The following is a 20,936-nucleotide window of genomic DNA, read 5'->3' as shown; positions in this document are numbered from 1 at the left end:
TTGCCAAAAATACAAGGGATGAAGATGATGATGAGTGGAATAAACTACGTTCACATTGTGTTCATCTGCTTTACTTCGTCTCAAGTTTTGCTCAGTTCAAAAGTCTAATATAAAAATAGAATTATTCAATTAATTGCAACTCTGCATTCATTCTTACAGTCCTTTTCCATAGATTTGTCCTTGAACTCCACTGGGAATAGTCACACAATGACCACAACCTTAGCTTTGTCTATTTTTTTGTCTCCTCTCTACGGAGCTTATGTTCAATATTTCTTTTTCATCTAACTAAGGTAAAATGCAAAACTTTTTTCTTTTTGCAGTTATTTTTGTCCAATTTCTCCATGTTATTTCATCAAAGAAGTATTTTGAAGGGTGGGCATTTCCCATATTTGACATTTGAATAGTTTCCCATAGCCTGCAGAAATTACTGGTAGTTTTTTCTATAAATATTTGCTTATTTCTAAGCCATGGTTTTGAATTACTCAAAGGCTGAAAATTTGGGCACTTTGAAGATGATTCACGAAAAAAACAGACACCTCTGCCTTGGATGTGGCAATGCTGACCCATATCAGGACAGGCAGGGTGGATGTCTGAGGGTGCTGAAGATCTTGGTTGAGTTGCAATCCCCACCACAGTCTGTGGAAGCCCCAGGATAAGTTGTGTTCCTGATGTAAAGGTGTGTGTGAGCACGAGTGTGTGAGTGTTTGTTTCTTCGGTTTTGTGCACATTCAAAACATCACTTTGAAACGTCATTATTCAGTTCTCTAAGCTTTTTAAAAGCTAATACCTGCCTTTATTTTTAAAACATTCAGTCTATGGCAGACTATACTATTGATTTTTACTCTGAGAGCATTCCTGGGCCATGGTCAGGGACCAGGTCAGGGCCTATTGTACTTGGTGATGTGCACAGCATAAAAAAATATTATTACAGAGCTTAGTGTTTAGTTTCTTCATTAATTTCCCCATACTCCAAAGCATTTTCTGGGACTCAAGAGACTGCCTCAAGGGAGGACAAATGCATATAAAAAAACATTCAAAAAGCAGAGTTGTAAAAGGTTTTGGAATCACAAGGTTGTGCTTCAAACCCATGGTATTTTTTGATAGCTCAGAATTTTTCCATGCTTCGAGAGCAGAACTGGGCAGAGGACAGCTAAAGAACCTGCCTTAAAGCCCATCTCACAGTGTCCTTCAAATATTCTCCAAACTGCTTTTCCTTTTTCTCAGTGAAGGGGAAGCTGACAGGACAGGACAATACTTGCCCCTGGCTGGGGCAGCAGAGGCAGCACACTCCTCTTGCTTCCCTGTTCCTCTACTCCTTTCTATCCCAAGGCGAGGCCAGCCTCACCTCTGGCCAGAGGATGGCAAAACATTTGCTTCCTGTGTCTGGTCAGCAGCCAGGCTGCGAGGAAAGCAGGCACCGTTACCCTGGAAGATCAGGGCACCCTGAGCACAAAATCCCTCTTCAAGTCACCCCAAGGCCCATCTCTGGTTGTTCGTCCCCAACCCTCACACCTCACATTTTCCTCCCCACAGCATCATTTCCTCCAAGCCAGGGACACAGGGACCCCTCTCCTACCTGCTGCCCATTGTGCATCTTCTTTCTCCTGCAGCCTTCCTTATAAAACAAGCTACCACCCCCAAACCCACATTTTTTCCAAGCATTCCTCCCACTTTCTGTTTGCCTCATCCTCTCCCTCATTATCCTGAGTCTTGCTTTTGTTTGTCTTGGCTATTTTGGGCTGGAGGCTCTTTGGGGAAGGGAATACAGTTTAAATGTCGCCTGGTCAGGATGTGTTCAAGTCATTCCAGCTGAGTGAAGCTGAATTGATAAATGACACACAAACTGGCTGAGAAGTGTCTACCTGAGCATGGGCAACTGATTAACAGAATCAGCTTTAAGAGGTATAATTCATTAAACACAGATAACTTGGAGTTTAGGGGGGGAAAATCCTATTTTGAAAGGCACAGGTTATAGTTCAATGCTAAATTTTCCCAGGAAATCCAGTCCATACTCTACTGTAGTGAAGCATAGCATGTTCACATGGTAGTTATAGCTTGAACTGTAGGCTCTGGCTCCAAGCACCTTCTTCACTATTGTCATTCCTGAAGGACCACAAACACTGCACTGTTTACAATGAGTGTTACATATAACTACTTCAAAAATTGAAGTATAAATGTATAAATTAAAATGTACTAAGAGCAACTGTGCTTTTTTCTAGAGGGCTCTATCTCTGTGATGAATTTTTAAATTATAGTGCTACTTGATACTATAACCAAACCATCAATTATAAAATTTTTGCATATGTAGAAAGGATTAAGATAATATTGTTTACAAGGTGTGTGTAATCTTAATTTTGTTGCCAGTAAGATCATAATTCTCACTTCAACACCTACAACACCCCAAACCTCCACACCTGTCAGAGTCATGGAAACATCTGGTATCTATTTTGCAAATTTGAGAGTCTGTTGTTATAATCTTTTAATTACATGTAAAATCACTTTCTTTTGTAGAAGTATGTAAATTATCCCAAATGAATCAACACAAAACTAGGAAAGTTTTTCATGTTCAGCACTATTTCTCAGCTACACCAATAAATGAGATGCTAATAGCATGTGAAATTTAAAAGGGAGTTTATTCCCTTTGATAAAAAAGTGATATGAGAATTTAGTGAAAAATGCATCCCAAGTATTTTAAATCAGTATGTCCCATTTGTGTTCACTATATGAAGAGCAATTCTGATAAGCACCTATTGTATCAACCAGGAATCTCTTTCTCATTCTCTGATTAAGATTCTCTCATCTGTAATAGAAGAATATTTGTCATACAAGGCTAAATGCTTATGGATTTCCTTTCCTTTCACAATGGAAAAGAATATGTTGAATATTCAAGCTCTGCTCATATGATTTAAAGAAAAGACCCCAAGAGTACAGTCTTTCTCTGAAGCTATCAAAGCCTTTGGCTTGCATTGTGAATGACCACTGGTCCTTAAAGTTGAGCTTTTGATAATGATACTCATCCACTCTCTGTTTGTTTTTATGGGGCTCAGAACTTTGTACGTGCCTCATTTTGTAGCTGAGGGAAATGGTAAATGACTACTTTTTATGTGACCTTGCTGTACTCTCTTCCTTTAAACACAGTGGCTATATGTGAGGCTTTCCAAGCCTGTCAGGCCCATGCATCATCTTTCCTCCATGAAATTACAAGCTGTGGTTAGGGCAAAGGTTGTGAGCTCTCCAAGAATGTCACTGGGTCAAGAGTGGTGCTGGGCCAAATGTGTCTATGGTGCTGTAATCGGTCATATCACAGCCACCTGGGCCTTTTAGACTGGAAACATTAAGCCTTTTTTAGCTTCTTCTACACCTTTGCAGTGACCATGAAAATCTAGTGCTGATCAATATTTACTTGGTTCACATATTAACTACTAGACGAGACAGGGAGTAGCAGAGACCCAAGCTCAAGATAAAGTGCAAAATCCACATAATCTGTCTTTGTAATTAGTTACTACATTAGAGTCAAGAGTAAAACACCAGTCAAAAAGTAAACTGAAAAATTTAATTGCTTTATAAAATAAGATTATGAAATTCTATATAAAAATCCAGCTTCTTAAATATGGTACATTCACTTCCTCACAGAATATTTAAATATTCAGGTCACTTGAGCTACATTTTCACCATATTTGAGTTAAAATCATTGGATAAATTAAAACATCCTTACCAAAAAATACCACAACTTATACAAATAATACTAAGCAATAATACATTTTTTAAATACAAAATGTAAAGAAATTAATAACTCTTAGGGCATGCTACAAAACTTTGCCAGAAAAATATATGGAATCATTTTTGTTTAACTAGAAAATATACAGTGTGCTTTCAAATTCTCTTCCTAAAATTCAGTCTCATACGATTTCCATTTAACGTAATAAATATGTACAACAAAAATGTTTACTCCTAGAAGAATATAAATAGCAAATACTGGAGTTGAGCCTGTTCTGGCATTCCTTCCTCATCTAGTGACTACAGTGGGATGTTTCAACTCTTCAACTGAATGTGCAAAAATGCAGGATCAGGCTCTTAGTGTTACCCTCGGTTTAATAGCTTTTACAAAAGTGATTTTTATTAAAGAAAAAATATAAACAACAACAACAAAAACCACATCAAAAAACACCTTCGAAACCACTGCAGGAGACTTAGAACTATTCCAGTCAGGCATTTCTATAAATAGTAAATCAAAATGTGGTGAAATAACGTTCCAGTTTAATTACTGCTGGCAGCAATTACGGAAAAATAGTCAGTGGAGAAAGAAACACATCTTGAGTTAGACACATCTTACTTTCACAGATTTAAGTTGGTTCCCTACCATTTCTAAAAAGAGTTTCTGGTACAATCTATACATTGTAAATCTGTGAAGAAACCTAATCACCTTCTTTAGGCTTTGGATGGCTCGTTTTGGAAAGTGGTGCATTTTCAAGTGCTTCAATCCATACATTAAACCTTTAATGGTGTCTTGGTCACCATTCTTTATTCTCCACAGATTGAGAAGCTTCAGAACTTGCTCTGTGGGTTGACATAGCTTCATTGTGCGCTCAACATCTTCTTTTCCCACCTTCTTGCCTGGTAAGCTTCCCATCAGCATGTTGAGATGTTCAAAGGTGAGGTTCAGGTGGCCAACATGCTTTAAGACACTGTTTTCGCAGAGGTCGATATCTATACAAAGCAAAAAGTGAAGTAAGTACAGCACATTACAACTTTACTGTAGCCTGCAAAAAACCTGCCAAAATTCCAAGGTGAATTTACTTTCCAAATTTCTTTACTTCAAAAAATTCTCTCATCTTTGCTTTTTTGGGCCCATCTATCCCATAAAATGTTGTGCGTATGTGATAGGATTCCTAGTATTTGGTTCCAGTGAATGAAAATTTAGCTCATTCTCTTCAGAAATGCCTAGGCAAGCTTTGTTAAAATAGTGATTTTGAATTTTGAAGTACTCTAGACATTTCACAGACTGACATACGCATACATATTAAATAGCAGACGGATGAAAAAAACACTTCTTCAGTATTTTTCAAATCTATTTTGAGCACACTAAATGTCATTTGAATGTGGTGGTTGTTGATGGTGGCTTACATGAAAAGAGTTGGCCTGACTGTTGTAAAAAACCTTGATATTAATACTGCAGCACTATTTCATCTTTGAATTGTGTCTTGGTAGATTCAGCACAAACAAAGCAATGAATCAACAGGACAAAGAGGTACGAGAAGGGAAAAAGAAGGGAAAACCTGTCTATGTATTCCTCATTCCCATGTGCCCCCACCCTGTGGATAATTGTCCCAGTCCAAAATATCAACCTTTACTTTACAGAAGACAAATTGCACATTCTGCTGCAGGGAACCAGCTCCCGGTAACCTTGGTTGCTCAGATACTACAGTGGAAAACACTTTCCTCATTTGATCACAATTCTTTGTATGTTGTGAAGTCTCAAAAGGGGACCTTGGCCATGGCACAACACATGCCCCAAGGTGGGCTACAAGTCTGGGAAGAATTCAGTTCTTGACTGATCTGGAGAAGTGGAATTCTGTTCCTGCTTCCCCTTGATTTCTCTATGCTTCCTGCATCAATGTATCTTAGTGAAGGCCTGCAGGGCCTTCTCCAAGCACAACACATCCCCAGGGGGTATTTGATCCAAGCAATTTTTAAAATGCCATTCAGAAGGTTGTTTATAATGCACATGCTATCACAATAAAATACCTTGGATAATCTTCTTGACCATATCCTGTTCTTTGTTTTGTTGCTTCCATAGTTTCAAAAGCTGGAAGGTCTGCTCTTGAGGGCTGTGCCTTTGTTTAATCCTTTCGATATTTTCTGTGCTAACCTTTGTCCCAGGCAAGCTGTCTGCTAGTATGTTCAGCCAGTTAGGTGGGAGATGAGTAGGAACAGCAAACCTGAACATAGCCTCCTCACACAGGGTTACATCTGAAATGAGAAAGAGAAGATTTAATTGTTCTGATCTCTTACCTTGCCTGTCTCAGGAAAAAAAAAAACCCAAGAAACAACCAAGCAGGAAGAATGACCAAAAAAGTGTTTAAAAAACATACTAAGAAGTTGTCTTTATAGTGCTGTTTCTCTTTGTGCTTCAGTTCTTTTTGGTCTGAGCAACAATACTTAAAATTCTATTGTGGCCATCACCATAGCAGGCAAAGAGCTAAAAAGCTAGGTATTTTTATCCCAGATTTTGGTAAATTAATTTTAACAATAACTAAAGGTATGTTTAGTTTAAAGGAAGAGCGCTCTTCCTTAATGATACACACCTATTCCACATTTCTGAGGTGTCGTATCTGTATTTTCCTGACAGATGTTGTCACGAACCTCATTTCCTTTCAAAGCTATTTTGAAACCCAGGGCACTACAGTTTGTGTGCTTAAGACAAGCTGCTTTGGAGGAGGTTTGATTTGAGAAAAATCCCTCTGGACATCTCTCACATACAGTGTCACTCTCAGGTGTACCTGTGGAAACAGGAAAACAATGCATCCAATTACATATAACCTCAACAGTGGGGAAAAAAACATAAAAAAGAATACAGAAAGCAAGGAAAACATTCCTCTCTAAATTGTCATGCTTCTGCTTTTCGTGTTTGTGATCTATTAAGGAATCACTTAGGAAAAAAAAGATGGAAGATGCATTAGGAGAAGATGTAAAACAGTAAATAGTACTCATAAATATGCTTGCTACCAAGTTTAAAATCAGTGCTTACTGATTAAATCAGTAATTTAGTAAAGTAATATCTTTAAAGCCTCAATTACTTGAGTTTATTCAGGCATTACACTATGTCTGATCTTCATCCTTCAACTATACATATATTCTGTAAAGTAATTAAGTGGCAAAAAATGCGTTCTGAATTTCACTCTGCAATAATTGCCCAGAACCTTACTTGAATGGGTAACTTCAGTTCTAGATAAATGTATAATCCAACTAAAAATCAACTGAAGACAACAATTTTGAAATTTTCTTTGATGCTTAAATAAAGCGTTAATAAAAGCAAAGAAAGGAGTGTCCAAAAAAAAAAAAATAGGCATACATGTTTTGCATTGTGATTTTTACTGCATAGTTTTACTTCAGAACTAAATATTTGATAAACAACAGAATGACAACATGTGGTTCTAGCACATTTACAAAGAGTAAGAAAATGAATCCATGAAATCTGAAACTCTGCAGTCTAACCACCAGTGGCAGGAAAGTAACAGCACCAATAACTGCTGTATATTCACTCTTATTCATCCAACATTTAACAAGTGCCTGGAGTCTGATATCTAATACTGCATTATTGAACATGAATATAAACACATGCTTAAAACTTATCTGAAAAATTTGGAAACTATTTGAATAAGAAAATACCTCCATCTAGTGTATTTTTAAAGTATTTTCATGTGGATGTTTATTTTAATGTTAGCTTTTTAGCAATCTTTTATTTATTTGGGAAGTCCTTCAAGAAAAAGAGAATGCATCTCAAGTTTTCAATCAGCTGTGAAATCAAGATTAGTGCTTGCATACAACCTGACCTAGCACTTCAACAGACAACGAAGGAGTTTATAGTTGCCAGAGACCCTGTATGTACCAACCTCCTCTCATATCCTGTGCTTTATGCAGCCACAACATTGCCCTTGTGCAATGTGCACTGCCTGCAGCTCTGGGCTGGTCAAAGCTCCAGCCAGCCCCTGCACTGCACGGGCAGCAATCAGCTGTTCTGAGACAGCTGCATTTTAGCAACTTTCCCTGCTACAGACAGGCTGCTGTTGTGTTTTGACAGCAAGGGAGTGGAAGAAAGGAGTTTTCCTGCAAAAGGTGCATCGTTCTGCTCAGAGCTTGCTGCATAATCTTTGCAGCACAAGGGAGAAATATACCGGCTAATCCATCAGTGTTCTCAGGACTGAGCATAAAGTCACTTTCCAGCTCTGCCAGCTTCTTCACTGTTTATTTCACTGGTCTTGTTCAGGGCGTGAGTTGCTGCTGTCTGTCTGCGCTTCTGCCACTCCTGGAATCCCCCATTCTTCCCAGGGAAAAGGCAGCCGCCACAGGGCAGACAGAGCTGCCTCGCAGCAGTGCTGCTTTCCCCGTCCAGTGCTGCTTTCCCCGTCCAGTGCTGCTATAAACCCTGCCTCGTACAGGGCCGGCCGCGGCAGAAACGAACAAAGCCTTAATCTGCACTGACAAAGACTACAAAAACAAGGTGACATACCAGTGTAATCATGAGCAACAGGCACCGGGGAAACAGGTTTCTAATGCTTTAAGCCCTAAATGACGCACTAGACCACACCATCTTCCTCTGTGGGTGTGGAATCATATTTTTCTACTCTTAGGTTTTATTTCACCTGAATTTGCATCATTACAAAGTTCTAGGCTATCATATGGCAAAAAACCCCCAGCAACACAGTGCAGTACATGCTTTTTAAACTCTTAGTCATTGTCTCACGTCAAAAACTGACTATGGACACAGGGGGATGCAATTATTTTTACAATGTTTTAATTCCTTTTTTGAGGTCTGCTTGGGTTTAGCTGGTTCAGTCTGATGGTCTTTTGGAAACCAGCTTTTCAAGATATTACAAAATTCAACATTTTATCATCTTTAAAAGTTTACTTCATTCTGAACTGAGGGACTGGAATTTGTCTCCCATGGTTCACTGTGCTCGTACAGATGCAGCAGGCTGGCTGCTCAGAAAATTTATACTTTGTTCACCTCCCAAAGTCTTTCTAAGGACTTTGTTTCTGGCCCCTTTTGACTGGCTGCTGAGATACAGTGGAACCTCATTAACCTAAGCCCCTGGGTATAATAGTTTAGGTTAATGAAGGTTTACAATATGGAAATGTGGTAGCTGCCAGTGGAAATGCTTAGCAGTGGAAGGGCATCAGGGTAAAGCTTCATCAACCAATTACTCAAGGACTAGTGAGCAGCTACAGCAGTGATATTTCTCCTTACGTCAAAGTTGTTCTCCAGTGAGAGGTTCATAAACCAGAAAAGGACTCCCAGTCTGTCATTCATCTCAGCTCTGAAATGTACAGGCCAGCTCTAGTGTTTCTCACTGCAGGTGTGTCATTCCTAGGGAAATCATTCTGTAGTCTGGTTGCCTGCAGGTGTCTGAGACACTTTGATTTTCTGCATTTCCTCCCCCAGTGCTCTTCTCCAGGCAGTTATCAAGCTCTGGTACAATGACAGTTTACAATTCTTTCAGGTTGTGTTAAATACTGGAGCTAAACTGAGCCACGGCATTTGCCAAACAATAAACGATGTATTTTGTTTTGAGGGAAAAACAAATTATTGGTTTAACAATTTATGCTGTGTTAAGTGAAGAATACACTCCACTGGAAAGTGCTGCTTTGCTCTATATCCCCACCAGACTTTAAGCACTACGCCAGCCTGCTTGACAAAGAAATGGTTGTTTGCTTGATAATAATAACAGTTTCCCTAAGAATTCCACTTAGGATGCTGATAATTAATTATTACCACATATTGTACTGACGCTAGAGCTGTATTAATGTTGTTATAATTATATACTTGGTGTCAAATGTAGTGCTCCTGGTGTTTGTCAAGATATACAGCTGCTTGAAACAGCAGACTTCAAAATGAAAAACACTATTATTTATCACACACACAAATACTACATTCCAGATAATGTTCCTTTAAAAGAGGCAATCCATCATGTTTCTCATTAGAGTGCAATTTGCTACATTTGCTACTGCCATTAAGTAACATATTACAGCAGGAGCAGGGTATTCCTCTGAGAACCGTTCCTTTGGCTACAGTCCAAATGATGCAGACTTGAACAGGTTCAATTGGCTTTACAATTTACTGTCCTGCAATTTCACCTGGACAAGCCGCTTTCCTAAATCTTGTAACTGCCACGAGCCGTGGACGTGCGGCAGAGCTCAGATTACGTCTGTGCACATGGAGCAGCGGGACCCACCTGCCTGGGCAACACCGAAGCCGGGCGGACACTCCGTGTGCCTCAAGCAGAACTCTAGCTCCAGGTACCTGCCCGGGACGCACTCGCAGACGCGGTTCTGCGTGCTGGAGCACTCCTGCCTGACGAACTGCAGCTCCTTGCAGACGGCGCTGCAGTACTGGCACTCCTCGTTGCTGTTCCACTCGTCGGCGTAGTACTGAGCCGGGCACGGAGCGCACTGCGTCGGGCTGCTGGCGCTGCAGTGCCGCTCCACGTAGCTCCCGGGAGGACACTGGTCACACAGCAGCTGGCGAGATGTCCCTGGATCGTAATGGAGATACTTGGGGGGAGAGTCATCCTGGATGCTCCACTTGACAGAAATGTCCAAGAGCTAGCAACAGGAAAATAAATCATCACTTCCTTTTAGTTTTGGGGAGCACCATAATCACAAGGAAACCTGAACTTTAATGAGTTTATGAGTCTACTCACGCCACTATCTTTAAACAAGTATTTGCATTAGGAATTAGATACTGGCCAGCTGCCAGACCCTCCCGTGTCTACCTTAGAATGGGAAAGTTTTAGGATCTTATCTAGCAAATCTTCCCAACCTAAGTGATTCCTCCCATAGATGTAGATCCTATTCTTCTCCAATTTACACCCTTTGAATATCACTGGGCAATGACCTTTTACTGCCTGGCACCAGAGAATTTGTCCAGTGCACAGCAAAGGTGGGAACACACAACACCTTTTTGTTCTTAAGTATTGAGTACTTCAGATGCAAAATAAATTGTGCCTGAGCATATGAATCTGATCAGTGTACTGTACCATCACAGCAGATACCTTTAAAGGTAACTCCTTACACTATTTCTCTTACACTATTTTGTACCAGAAATTAATGGCTAGAACAATAGAGGTTACTGTCTAATGCCTTCCATCTAATTTTGCACTGATATGCAGAAGCTCTTGGGATGTAATGGGGCAGTTACATCAAAGGTGAAGACACAGCTTGAGACAGAGGTAAAGAATGATGCAGGTTATGAAGGGCACATTAAGGACATAATTGCATGAGCTGGAAGAGACCAGGCCAATGCTTTCATTTCCTACCTAAAGCCACAGGCTCATAGCTGGCGTGAAAAGCTGGTTAAGTACTGGGCCATGCCATGCCATGACAGCTACAGGCTTCCTGCTTCCTACAACAGACCGCTTTGCTGGTGTGATTGGGGACCTAGTGATCTGAGACACCCTGCCCTGCTGGAGAGACAACCCCCAAATAATTTTGTTTTGGTCTTAAAACTGAAAATTTTGTTCTGTGATTCCACCAGTCTACCACAAAAATAACTCTCAAGAAGCACCCTGATACCCACAGGGTCTGCCAAGAGCTCACTCTCCTCACCGATAACCTAGCTCTGTCCCAGCACTGCATGCATGACTGCATGTGCCACTTCTCTTCCAAAACTTGTACATTTTATAAAGATGAAGTAAACTGGTTCTGACTTAAGATATTTTTCTGTGTATCCAATAAAATTATAGATCTGACTTGTCTTTGTCGCTATTTTAACTGCTATCAGCTAATACAGAGTTGCCAATTCAATTTCAAAAATGTATTTCCTCTTTTCCAAAGGTCCCCAAAGTACAAGCGGAATTAATTTTTTTTTTTTTAAGTCTCTGTTTTCTTGAGGTGCTTCATTCAAGGGCCTCACTTCTGTCACATCATGGCTCTTCTAAAGCCATAGTCTTATTAAGTTTGGAAAGGACAATTTAAAACTTCATCTGCATTAACACAATTCACAGTAAACAACAAATGATATGAGATGCTTAACTTAGGAACTCTTATTGCTTAAGCGAATACTCTTAAATGCATTCTCCTGTTGTGTGTCTATGAATCCACTTTTCATTCAGCTCTACTTAGGCTGAGGAATGAAATACAGATAGTATGGATATTCCCTCTTGTAGCTACCCTTGACTAAGTCTGATAACTTATCTGATTTCTAGAGGTGGAGATCTCACTTTTCTTGTGGTCTCAATGCACAATACCTTTCATTGTGAGAAATTCCTTTTTAATCTTTGAAGTTTGATGAACAACTCTATTTTCCTTAAATGACTGTATCTGTTTCATGTGATCTATTTAACAAAGAGGGCACAGCACATTTTTTTAACAGTGAGTGGCTTTACCTTGAGGAAAAAATGCCCCCACCCTTGGTAAATCTACAGCTATGGCTCTAGTAATAAGGAAGTCCTGGTAATCTCATTAATTGTTGATATGAACAGTAAAGTTTTCTTCTATGGTTTTAATTCAGCAATGGGTAATACAGCATCCCAGAGTCCAAGATTTGCATGGACACAAGCATTCCCTTCACAGAACATATGTGACTACAACATGTGGCACAGGCTCTACAAAGACAAGCATCAACCCACACTTCACGCAGATGTCTGTGGAAACCCAAGACAATTCCCAACAAAGGTGAAAATATGACACTGTGAAAATTATTAGGGGCAGCAACCAGTCATATGGGCAGCATGTTCTCGTGCAGAAACACCAGTATTCCTGCTCTGTCATGCACAGCTCCCCACAAATCCAGAGCTGTCACTGCAGTAGAATCTGCTCCTCTGGGTTGTGCCTCTGCCCCTGGTGACACATTTTCACATAATGAAGAGGGAGATGAATCATTTCATAACTGTTAACTCTACTCTGCAACATGTAGGAGCAAGAATAACAAGATTTTATCTATTTTTCTTACTCAATTATTTACATTGGAAACCATGTATGAGGCAAGTAAAGAGTTTTGCTGCAGGGGATGATTCACCATTAAAATTAATTAGAATTCAACAATCAGAGTACAGAAGCATAGGGGTTTGTAGGGAAAATGGAGGCACTTGCTTCCTGAAGAACCTACAGTTGTGGGAAACAAGCCAATAAAAATTGAAAACATTTCAACATTTCAGTTTGAGGGGAATTGATTTTAAAAATTGAGCAAAACAATACTTGAATCATATGTGTGTGAGACATAGAGTTTTATCCTTGGAAGAACCAATAACTATGAACTAATAATGGCAACTAGAATATTATTTATCTAAATGAGCATAACCAAACCCCATAATAATAGGATTAATAAATCAGCGTCACTAAAAGAACAATCAGTCTTCCCATTTGATTTTTTTCTTTGTGCTTTTAAAAGAAAAGCACATCACATTTGTTTTCCTTTTTTTTTCCCCAGAAACACATTATGTAGCTGCAGCAATCCACTGCTCAGTGGCAGAGCGACATGTATGCAGGATCCAACTATTTTATTAAGTAAAATATTATGACAAAAAGATTCTTCAGTCAAACCAAAGATATAAATGCAATTAATATTTCAAAATTTTACCAGAACATTTTATACATAATTTTCAACACAGAGCTAGATTACCATTACTACTGTTTGACTACTATGAGCCTATTAGCACAGTGAGCTGTGCAACTCACTGCCATAGGACATTGCAGACAGTTGAGTTCAAGATGTTACCTGACATAGTAATGGATGAAAATAATAAAGGACTATTAAACATAAACATCACCTTTTGATCAAGAAATCCCAAATAAAAAATTGAATTCACAAAAATAGTGATATTTTTCTGTCCTTTTCTTCCATCTCTTCTATGCATCAGATATCAACCACTGCTATAGACAGCTTATGGGTCTTTTTAGGGCATTTTTTTTCATGGACTTTTTAGACCAAATAAAGCCATTAGTATGTTGCTAAGTACATTTCTAGACCTCAATCCCCAATACCACACTTCATAAGAGTACTATAGGTTACTTGACAATACTTAAGAAAAAAGATCTGTAAAATTGTCCTCACTGTAGGCTGAAAACACATAGCACACCTGAGTATTCTGAATGTTGATATGCAACCTGCAAATCAGAAGTTATCTTTAAACCTACATCAATTGCCAAAGTAAAGTCAATCTATTTTTCAGATGTTTTGCAAGAATTCAGTAGTAATGGTGGAAGATAATGAAATGTAATTTTCACTAGATTTACTGCAGCAACTTGGCACATACAGAATGAAAAGATTCTTTTGTCCCCCAGTTCACAGAATAAGCTGGAGGGGAACATCACTGTTGTCCTTTCTCCTGGCCTAACACACACTGAGTTTGTGCTTACATTAGGAATTTCCATCACCTGTTACAGCAGATTTGCAGAGCAAAACAGATGGTGCCAAGCACCTGACATCCACATTATGTATTATTCTGAGGGGATATTTTGGACTAACTTCAATCTGCTCTCATGGACAAGCATGCATTAGTGGTTACAGTGCATCTGGTGTGTCTCTGGGGTCCATCTCTAGATTTGCTTTCATCAGTTCAGTTTACTTTGGTAAATCCACTTTGTGCACTCCAGGGCTGCTCTGATGTGGAAACTAAAATACGGTAAATAAGGATGATCAGGAGAGGCCTTTCCAAAGCATATTCCTAAGACAAATTAAAATGGTATTTAAATGCATTTTATGTCATTCCTGACATTTCCTCTACTAAACTATGCTACGACCAACTTGGTAGCAGTTTCTTAGCTACACAAAACCTCTGATTGATCTGAATGTCCATATTTAAAGGTGGTCTACATACTAAGCACCTGAACATCCTCCGTAAGAAACAGCACTATTTGAGCACAGGAAAGAGCCATGAGCAGAACTTACTAGTTCTCAACAGTGGTCTCCCCAAAAGCTTCATAGAAAGCAAGATTACTTCCATAATCATGCTAGCACTGGTCTGTTTTGTCCTTGCTGGAAAAGGTGTCATGCTATTTGAAAGAAGGAAGAAATTGCAAGTCTGGCTTCAGTCTACTGGAATCAGAATTAGGGACAATGAGTATGTTCATCCTATAACCATTAAGAAAGCAAAGCTGGCATTCATCAGTGCTGCACACAACCAAATTAGTGGATTTGTCATTCAGAAAATTGTGTAAAGTTCTGTTCATCCTTGTTTAGGAAAGGTTAATTCACTAGGAACTGATACAGAGAAAGTTTAGAAGGAAACGGACAGCTTCTTCTTGGAGGAGATCTGGACTTTTTCAATAGCTTGGCAAGTCACAAAAGAAGCTATGGATTCAGTACATATGGACAGTGAACTCAGAGAGAACTTTATCCGTTAAACGATAATGCTGGCAAATGAAAAGGGGATTCTCTTGTCAGAAGATTGGGAACAACCTTCCATTGAGAAGCAGGTGTAAGAAACTCATGTGTCACAAATATAGCTCCCAATGCCTTTCTGAAAGCAAATACAACATTTGGTTTCCTGGAAGAGACGGCAAATGGACTGAAAGAGATCCAGGCAGCTTCTTTCAGTTTTAAACCCCCCAGCCAATTCTTCATATGCCAGCCCTAAGGGAAGAATGCTCAGTATCTTTTTCATCTTGACAAATTAACTGTTATATTGATTCATTTGTAAACAGTTTTTTCTATGGTTAGTGAAATGCAAGGCTCAATTAAAAAAAAACCCAAAAAACCCCAAACCAAAAAAAATAATAAAAAAATCCCACCAAAACCAAAAACCCAACAAAAAACCTCCCAAAGCTTAGAGGGGTCTTGTTCTATGAGTATGAAATTCTATCAATAACAAAATTGTTACAGCAAAAGAAAACCAGAACAAAACCTAATATCATTAACTACATCTAACAACCTATTGGTTGAAATTGAGTTATAATGTCATGGGTCACTTCTAAAAAGACTGAAGAACTCAATCTTCCTCTATCTCCCTGGGGAAAATCCTGGGCATATCTCAGAATGGCTGTCTCAGTGTGAGGAATTGGGATGAACTGTAAATATTGAAATATAAATCTAGTGTAAGTCAGTGTGATGCAACTAAATACTGAGAACTTATTCAAGATGAATTACCCAAGGTTAGACAGCAGTTCTTCATCGTGTCACTCAGCACATTAGGCCTGAAGCTATATTTCTTCATACCATCCCTATGTCAGCATACACAATGCTGACATAAAAGGCCTGCGCAGTCCATTTGTTTGATTCCTTAGAAGATGCTTTTGAAAGACATAAAATTTGATTGTAAAATTTCATTTCAGATCTTGGGCATAAAAAATACATGCCCTTTTCTTTCATCTTTAAATGTAAGGCAAAGAACTGCTTGATTTCTCTTGTTGAATTAAAATGAACTAGAAGACAAAGCACATGAAGTAAAAATCCTTCAAGCATCATCCCTTTAAATCACTGCTTTGTGGTAGAAAAGAGAGTGGCTTTTCAGCATATGAAAATATTATTATATAGTTTGGCTTTGTGGTTTTGGGTTGTAGACCAAAGCAGAATGTTTAATTTGCTGAGAAAGATAAATCTGTTTCTGTTTTACATTCCATAAGTATTCCAAAGCATATTTTCTTGTGTGATAAATAATCGTTCAAGACATCTGTCAGATTGCTCCCAGTGTTTCCATTGGGTTCAAAGTAAAACCTCACAACTCTCCTACTTTGCCTTCTACACAAAGTATTTGGACAAAGCAAAGGCAGGAGGCCTTCACATATCCTCAACCCTTAGGCAGAATTCCTCACTGAAATCATGCACAGGCCCAGAAAAATTCCACTGGCAAATATAGCACTGGATGATATTATCAAGGTCCTCCCCATCAATAGCTTGTATCTCAGATCCAGTATGTGACGATGCCATGCTGGATCAGATCCACATCCACCTATTGAAAACGACCGTTGTAAAATACTTGTCATCCTGGGAGGAATTGCTCCCATCTAGCTCTCATCCTTTCCATATTGCTGTTCTGGAGGCCCATGCAGTCACCAGATTTATCCTCTTTGGGCCAGCAACTCTGCAGCGCTGCTGACCTGCGCATTGCTGCAGGCTCACGAGAGCACTGCCCAGACAAAGGACCTTTCTGCAGACCATGGCCAAGTGCCAGGTACACAAGAAAATCTAACATGGAGTAATCTTCACTGGTTTGAATTCAGCTTTTAAAGCTCTTCCACCATTCTACCAACTGCTTCACTGTAATCCACTCACTTTGGACATAACAGGACCTACTTTTGTTTGGAAGACACTTTATAAAGTGGAGGCTGCTCTTTTACGTAAGGAGTTCAACTGGTGAATCTCCTGAGTGAGCTGTATTCAAAACTGAGGCTATGAAACACTGTCTTCATTTCTCTGTCAGTAAAGCAATATGTCAAAAAGTCATAGAGACTTCTTGAGGCACTATTGTCATTCACAAAGCAGTTTAGGGGTTTAAACTACTGTTTCATTTTCAGTGGTAGGAAAATGAAATTCAGCTTAAGAGCAGTTTTACATCTTATCTAAGATGTGTTAAATTGAGAGTCTTCATTTACAGGAGTTACATTTGCCTTGGAACTTGTAGAGGGACAAAGGAGGGAAAACTACCCAGGTACTCTCCAAAACATGTGTCTTACATTTTGGAACGTTATTCACCAGAGTGACAGCAAGATTTAGAGCTAACCTGGGATGTTCCCACTGTAACAACAGTCTGCATTTGCACTGACAGAATTAATAACAGCTGACTACTAGCTAGAGAATGTATGTCCAGTACTATGTGCAAACAGGTGTTTTTACAGAAGGAACAAAATAAAGTTTTCCATGAGATTTGAACAGTGCGTGTTGCTTCAATTGTCACAATATCTTTTAAAATTTTTTCTGGTAACCTTAGTGTTTTATTTTTAACCAAGACACATGCAGGCAGACAGAAAGAAAGTCAGACAGAAAGATAACTCCTACCCTCACAGGCTGCAAAGCCACTGCTGCCTACACACAGCAAACCCAACAGGCAGGCCAGAAAAAGAATGTCACATGTGCCCGAAGATCCAAAATAGAGAAAGGTCAAGTATAAGGGTCAAGATAGTTACGTGACAAGTAATGAAATTCAGCTCTGGGGAATTCTTTCCATTGAGTCCAGTTTCATAATGTTTGTAAGCAGTTTTAGTGTTCCGAGCAAACAACACAAACATGAGTGCACCACCACAGCAGGTATAACCTTTCTGAAACCTTAGCAAAGAGGCCAAGGCCCAAAGGACAACATGCCTTAAAAGTCTTTTTAGATACACTGTCTCCAAAAGAGGTAAGAAGGTATGTGAGCCAAAGGCACAGAACTTTGAACTATAGCTGTGCTTCCTAAAAGGCTTGTTGTAAAACAGATACTAAAGCTACTTTTCTGACCTCTAGTACATCTGACAGTACTTAAACTTCAGTAATTTTACTTAAATTTCACAGTAATTTTAAATAAATGGAATAATAATAATAAAGCAGTTGAATTATGATCTCTTTGGTATGTACTGCCACCAATGTATTCCAGCTCCAAGACCCGTCTGCCAGAGGATTATGCTGAACTTCACCAAATGCTATTACTTTGTGGGAGAACATGAAGAGGCACATTGCATTTATTCAAAACAAAAATCCTGATGTGATTCTTTTATGACAGCCGCAGATAAGAAGCGAGGTTGATAACCAGATACTGCTGAAATTCCCAGATTAACTTCCTGTGATTTCATATTGACAAAGCAGGCACAATATCAGACATGGGATGAAAAAGTTGTCCTGTGTTTTAATCTTGCCAACCACAAGCCTGACAAATTTTGCTCCCCTTGCACCATTAATGACGTTGGGTTTGTTTCTCAAAAAGCTCTTTCAGAAAGTTGAACAGAGAGTAATAAACATGCATTACTCATCAGATCCTGGAAATCTCGTTGCATTTATAAAAAGCTTTCAGAATAAATGGATCTCAGTTCTAATGCTCTGCCACAACATTAATGCCGTTGTACTCACCAAAACAACCCAGAAGCAAGTTACTGTACTGGCATAAGCAAGAGCCTGCTCTGAATAATATTTTTTTAATGTTTTTCTTTGAAAATTTCCTTATGCAAAAGATGAAGAGCCTCCAAATAGATGTTACACAGGATCTGTCTGTAGGCAGGTTTTAATTAAACTGAACTCATATGACTAAATGGATTAAATAACATTTTGAAAGATTTACTGCACTGCTAACATCCCTAAATTTGCATCTGGAAGTATCATACTAAATTACCAAGTAAACAAAAACTTATTAAAGCAGGGACTTATATCAGATTTAATAACCCAACTTCTTCTGTGATAGCCACTGACACAGCTACTAATTCATGACTTTCTTGCATATGAAGCTGAATTTTCTAAGCCAAGACAAGAACCACACATTTGTGAGGGTTTCTTTGTGGACTTCACAGTGGTTTTCCTGGGTAAGAAAGCCAGCCCAGTATCTGAGATACCAAGAGTGTCACTGCAGCAGAGATTAGAGGCAGGCAGGGATGGAGTTTTTGTAAAGCAGAAACAAACATTCCAGCCTACAGTTTCTAACTTCGTTACTCGACACAGGGTTTTGCTTCTGACCAGTATGATGAGGCCTCACAAAAGAAGGGAGGAAGTCGGGGGGGGGGGAAAAAAAGGCAAAATAAAAGCAAATCATGCCACTACCTTGAGAATGGGATGAAAATCCCTGCTGTCTTCCTGGAGCTGGAGGTGTCCATCACATTCCAAACTCACCAGGAAAGTTTGGAGGGATGAAATGAAAAGGGTTTACCAAGAAAACGGAGAGAAGACAAAGCAATCCACAAACAAACAAACAACCCCCCCCAAAAAACCCCAAACCCAAAACAAAAACCCGAGAAGAAAAGCCGTGTGTCTCTCCAGCCTGATGTCAGAAGCTGCAGTGCATCCCAGAGCCTATCTACCTCTGCGAAGGGACTCACCACAAGCGTGCAGCACAGGAACTTGTTCATTGTGGTCGGTGGAAGAAACCTCAGCGCGCTGGGAATCAGGCAGAGTCAGCGCCAGGCTCCAGCAGCTGCTTACATTCCCAACATTAAAGACACGATATATATATAGTCCCGGTGTAACAGGAAGCTCGGGCTCAGCTTTGATCACACATTCCCTGCCATGACCAAACTTTTCTCTCGCGCACTCCCCCTCACCACCCCCCACCCCCCTCTTTTTTTTTTTTTTTTTTTTTTTTTTTTTTTTTTTTTTTTTTTTTTTTAAGGAACCTGTAAAACTTGGTGACTTAATGGAACCCTTTGAGAGCCGTAACCACAGACTGGAAAATGCAGGAGGGAGTGTCAGGGGCTGGCCAGGGGTGGGTTTAATTGCTTTCTGTCTGCCTGTCTGGCTGTGCCGCCCTGCGCTCCGCTCTGCAGCGGGGCCGGAGGGGAGATTCCGGTCCTTTGGCTCGGCTCCCCGGGGGCTCCCAGCAGCGGGGCTGCCTGGAGGCGAAGGCCAGGGCGGGGAGGCCGAGAAGAAGGAGGGTCCCCGTTCGCTCCCCTTCCCTGCTGAGGCAGGAATGCGAGGGACGGCGCCCGCCTCTCGCCAGGGCTGCCGGGCGCCGCCGGCCTGCGGCGGCCCGAGGGGCTGCGCCCGGGGCGGAGGCCCGGGGAAAGCGGCCATGCGGGCCCCTTGCTGTGATTGTCCAGCGACAGTCGTGTCTTCAGCATGCTCCTGCCCACAGGAGAAGCCCTTCTCAGGGGGCTGTTCTTGCTCCCCCCCAGTTTAAGTTAGAAAAGGGCGTTTTTCTAAAGCCACAAGGATCAAACCCTGCTGTTTGTGCTTCCCGGGATCGCGCCGAGGGCTCCGTGGAAGCCCCGGGGAACCTGTGCGTGCCAGGTGTGGAGCGGGGGAAAGGTGCGGAGAAAGGATTTCTTTTCCCAGCCTACAGATAGCTATGAAGGATTCTGGGAGCCTGTGGGCTCCCGAGGTAGAAGCCAAACCTGATGTGCCTCCAGATTTCACAGATGGTTTTCTCTCCCTTTTCACAGGCTAGACCAAAACCTCAGCGCTGAATATACCAGCTCTTGAGCATTTGAAACTGGGGCCCCTGTTGGCACTGGGCTGTGCAGTTTTGCCCCTTTGAGTCACAAGGCTGAGCAGGATTGGCAAGAGTTAGGTGGGAAAAGCCTGCATATTATTTCATAAAAATTATTTCATAAAAATTCAGCTGCACTGTCTGGAAACCATCATCCTCAAGGACAGCCTCACACCT

General features: G+C 40.3%; 1 protein-coding gene across 1 annotated transcript; it reads right to left on the bottom strand.

Annotated features, from left to right (window-relative positions):
* Window positions 1–3,533: 3,533 nt before the first annotated feature.
* Window positions 3,534–20,159, bottom strand: TNFRSF11B (TNF receptor superfamily member 11b). Its single transcript, XM_066176968.1, has 5 exons — window positions 19,654–20,159; window positions 9,954–10,323; window positions 6,306–6,500; window positions 5,746–5,970; window positions 3,534–4,707 (listed from the first exon to the last, which is right to left on the bottom strand). The coding sequence occupies exons 1-5, from the start codon at window positions 19,681–19,683 to the stop codon at window positions 4,319–4,321; spliced, it is 1,209 nt and encodes a 402-aa protein (XP_066033065.1). The 5' UTR covers window positions 19,684–20,159; the 3' UTR covers window positions 3,534–4,318.
* Window positions 20,160–20,936: the final 777 nt, after the last annotated feature.

This window comes from Chamaea fasciata, unplaced genomic scaffold (assembly GCF_029207755.1).
Source record: "Chamaea fasciata isolate MVZ Bird 193981 ecotype frontalis unplaced genomic scaffold, bChaFas1.0.hap1 SCAF_1, whole genome shotgun sequence".
Classification (NCBI taxonomy): Eukaryota; Metazoa; Chordata; class Aves; order Passeriformes; family Sylviidae; genus Chamaea; species Chamaea fasciata.
The sequence above is the reverse complement of the archived record's forward strand: the minus strand, read 5'-3'. Positions and strand labels throughout refer to the sequence as shown.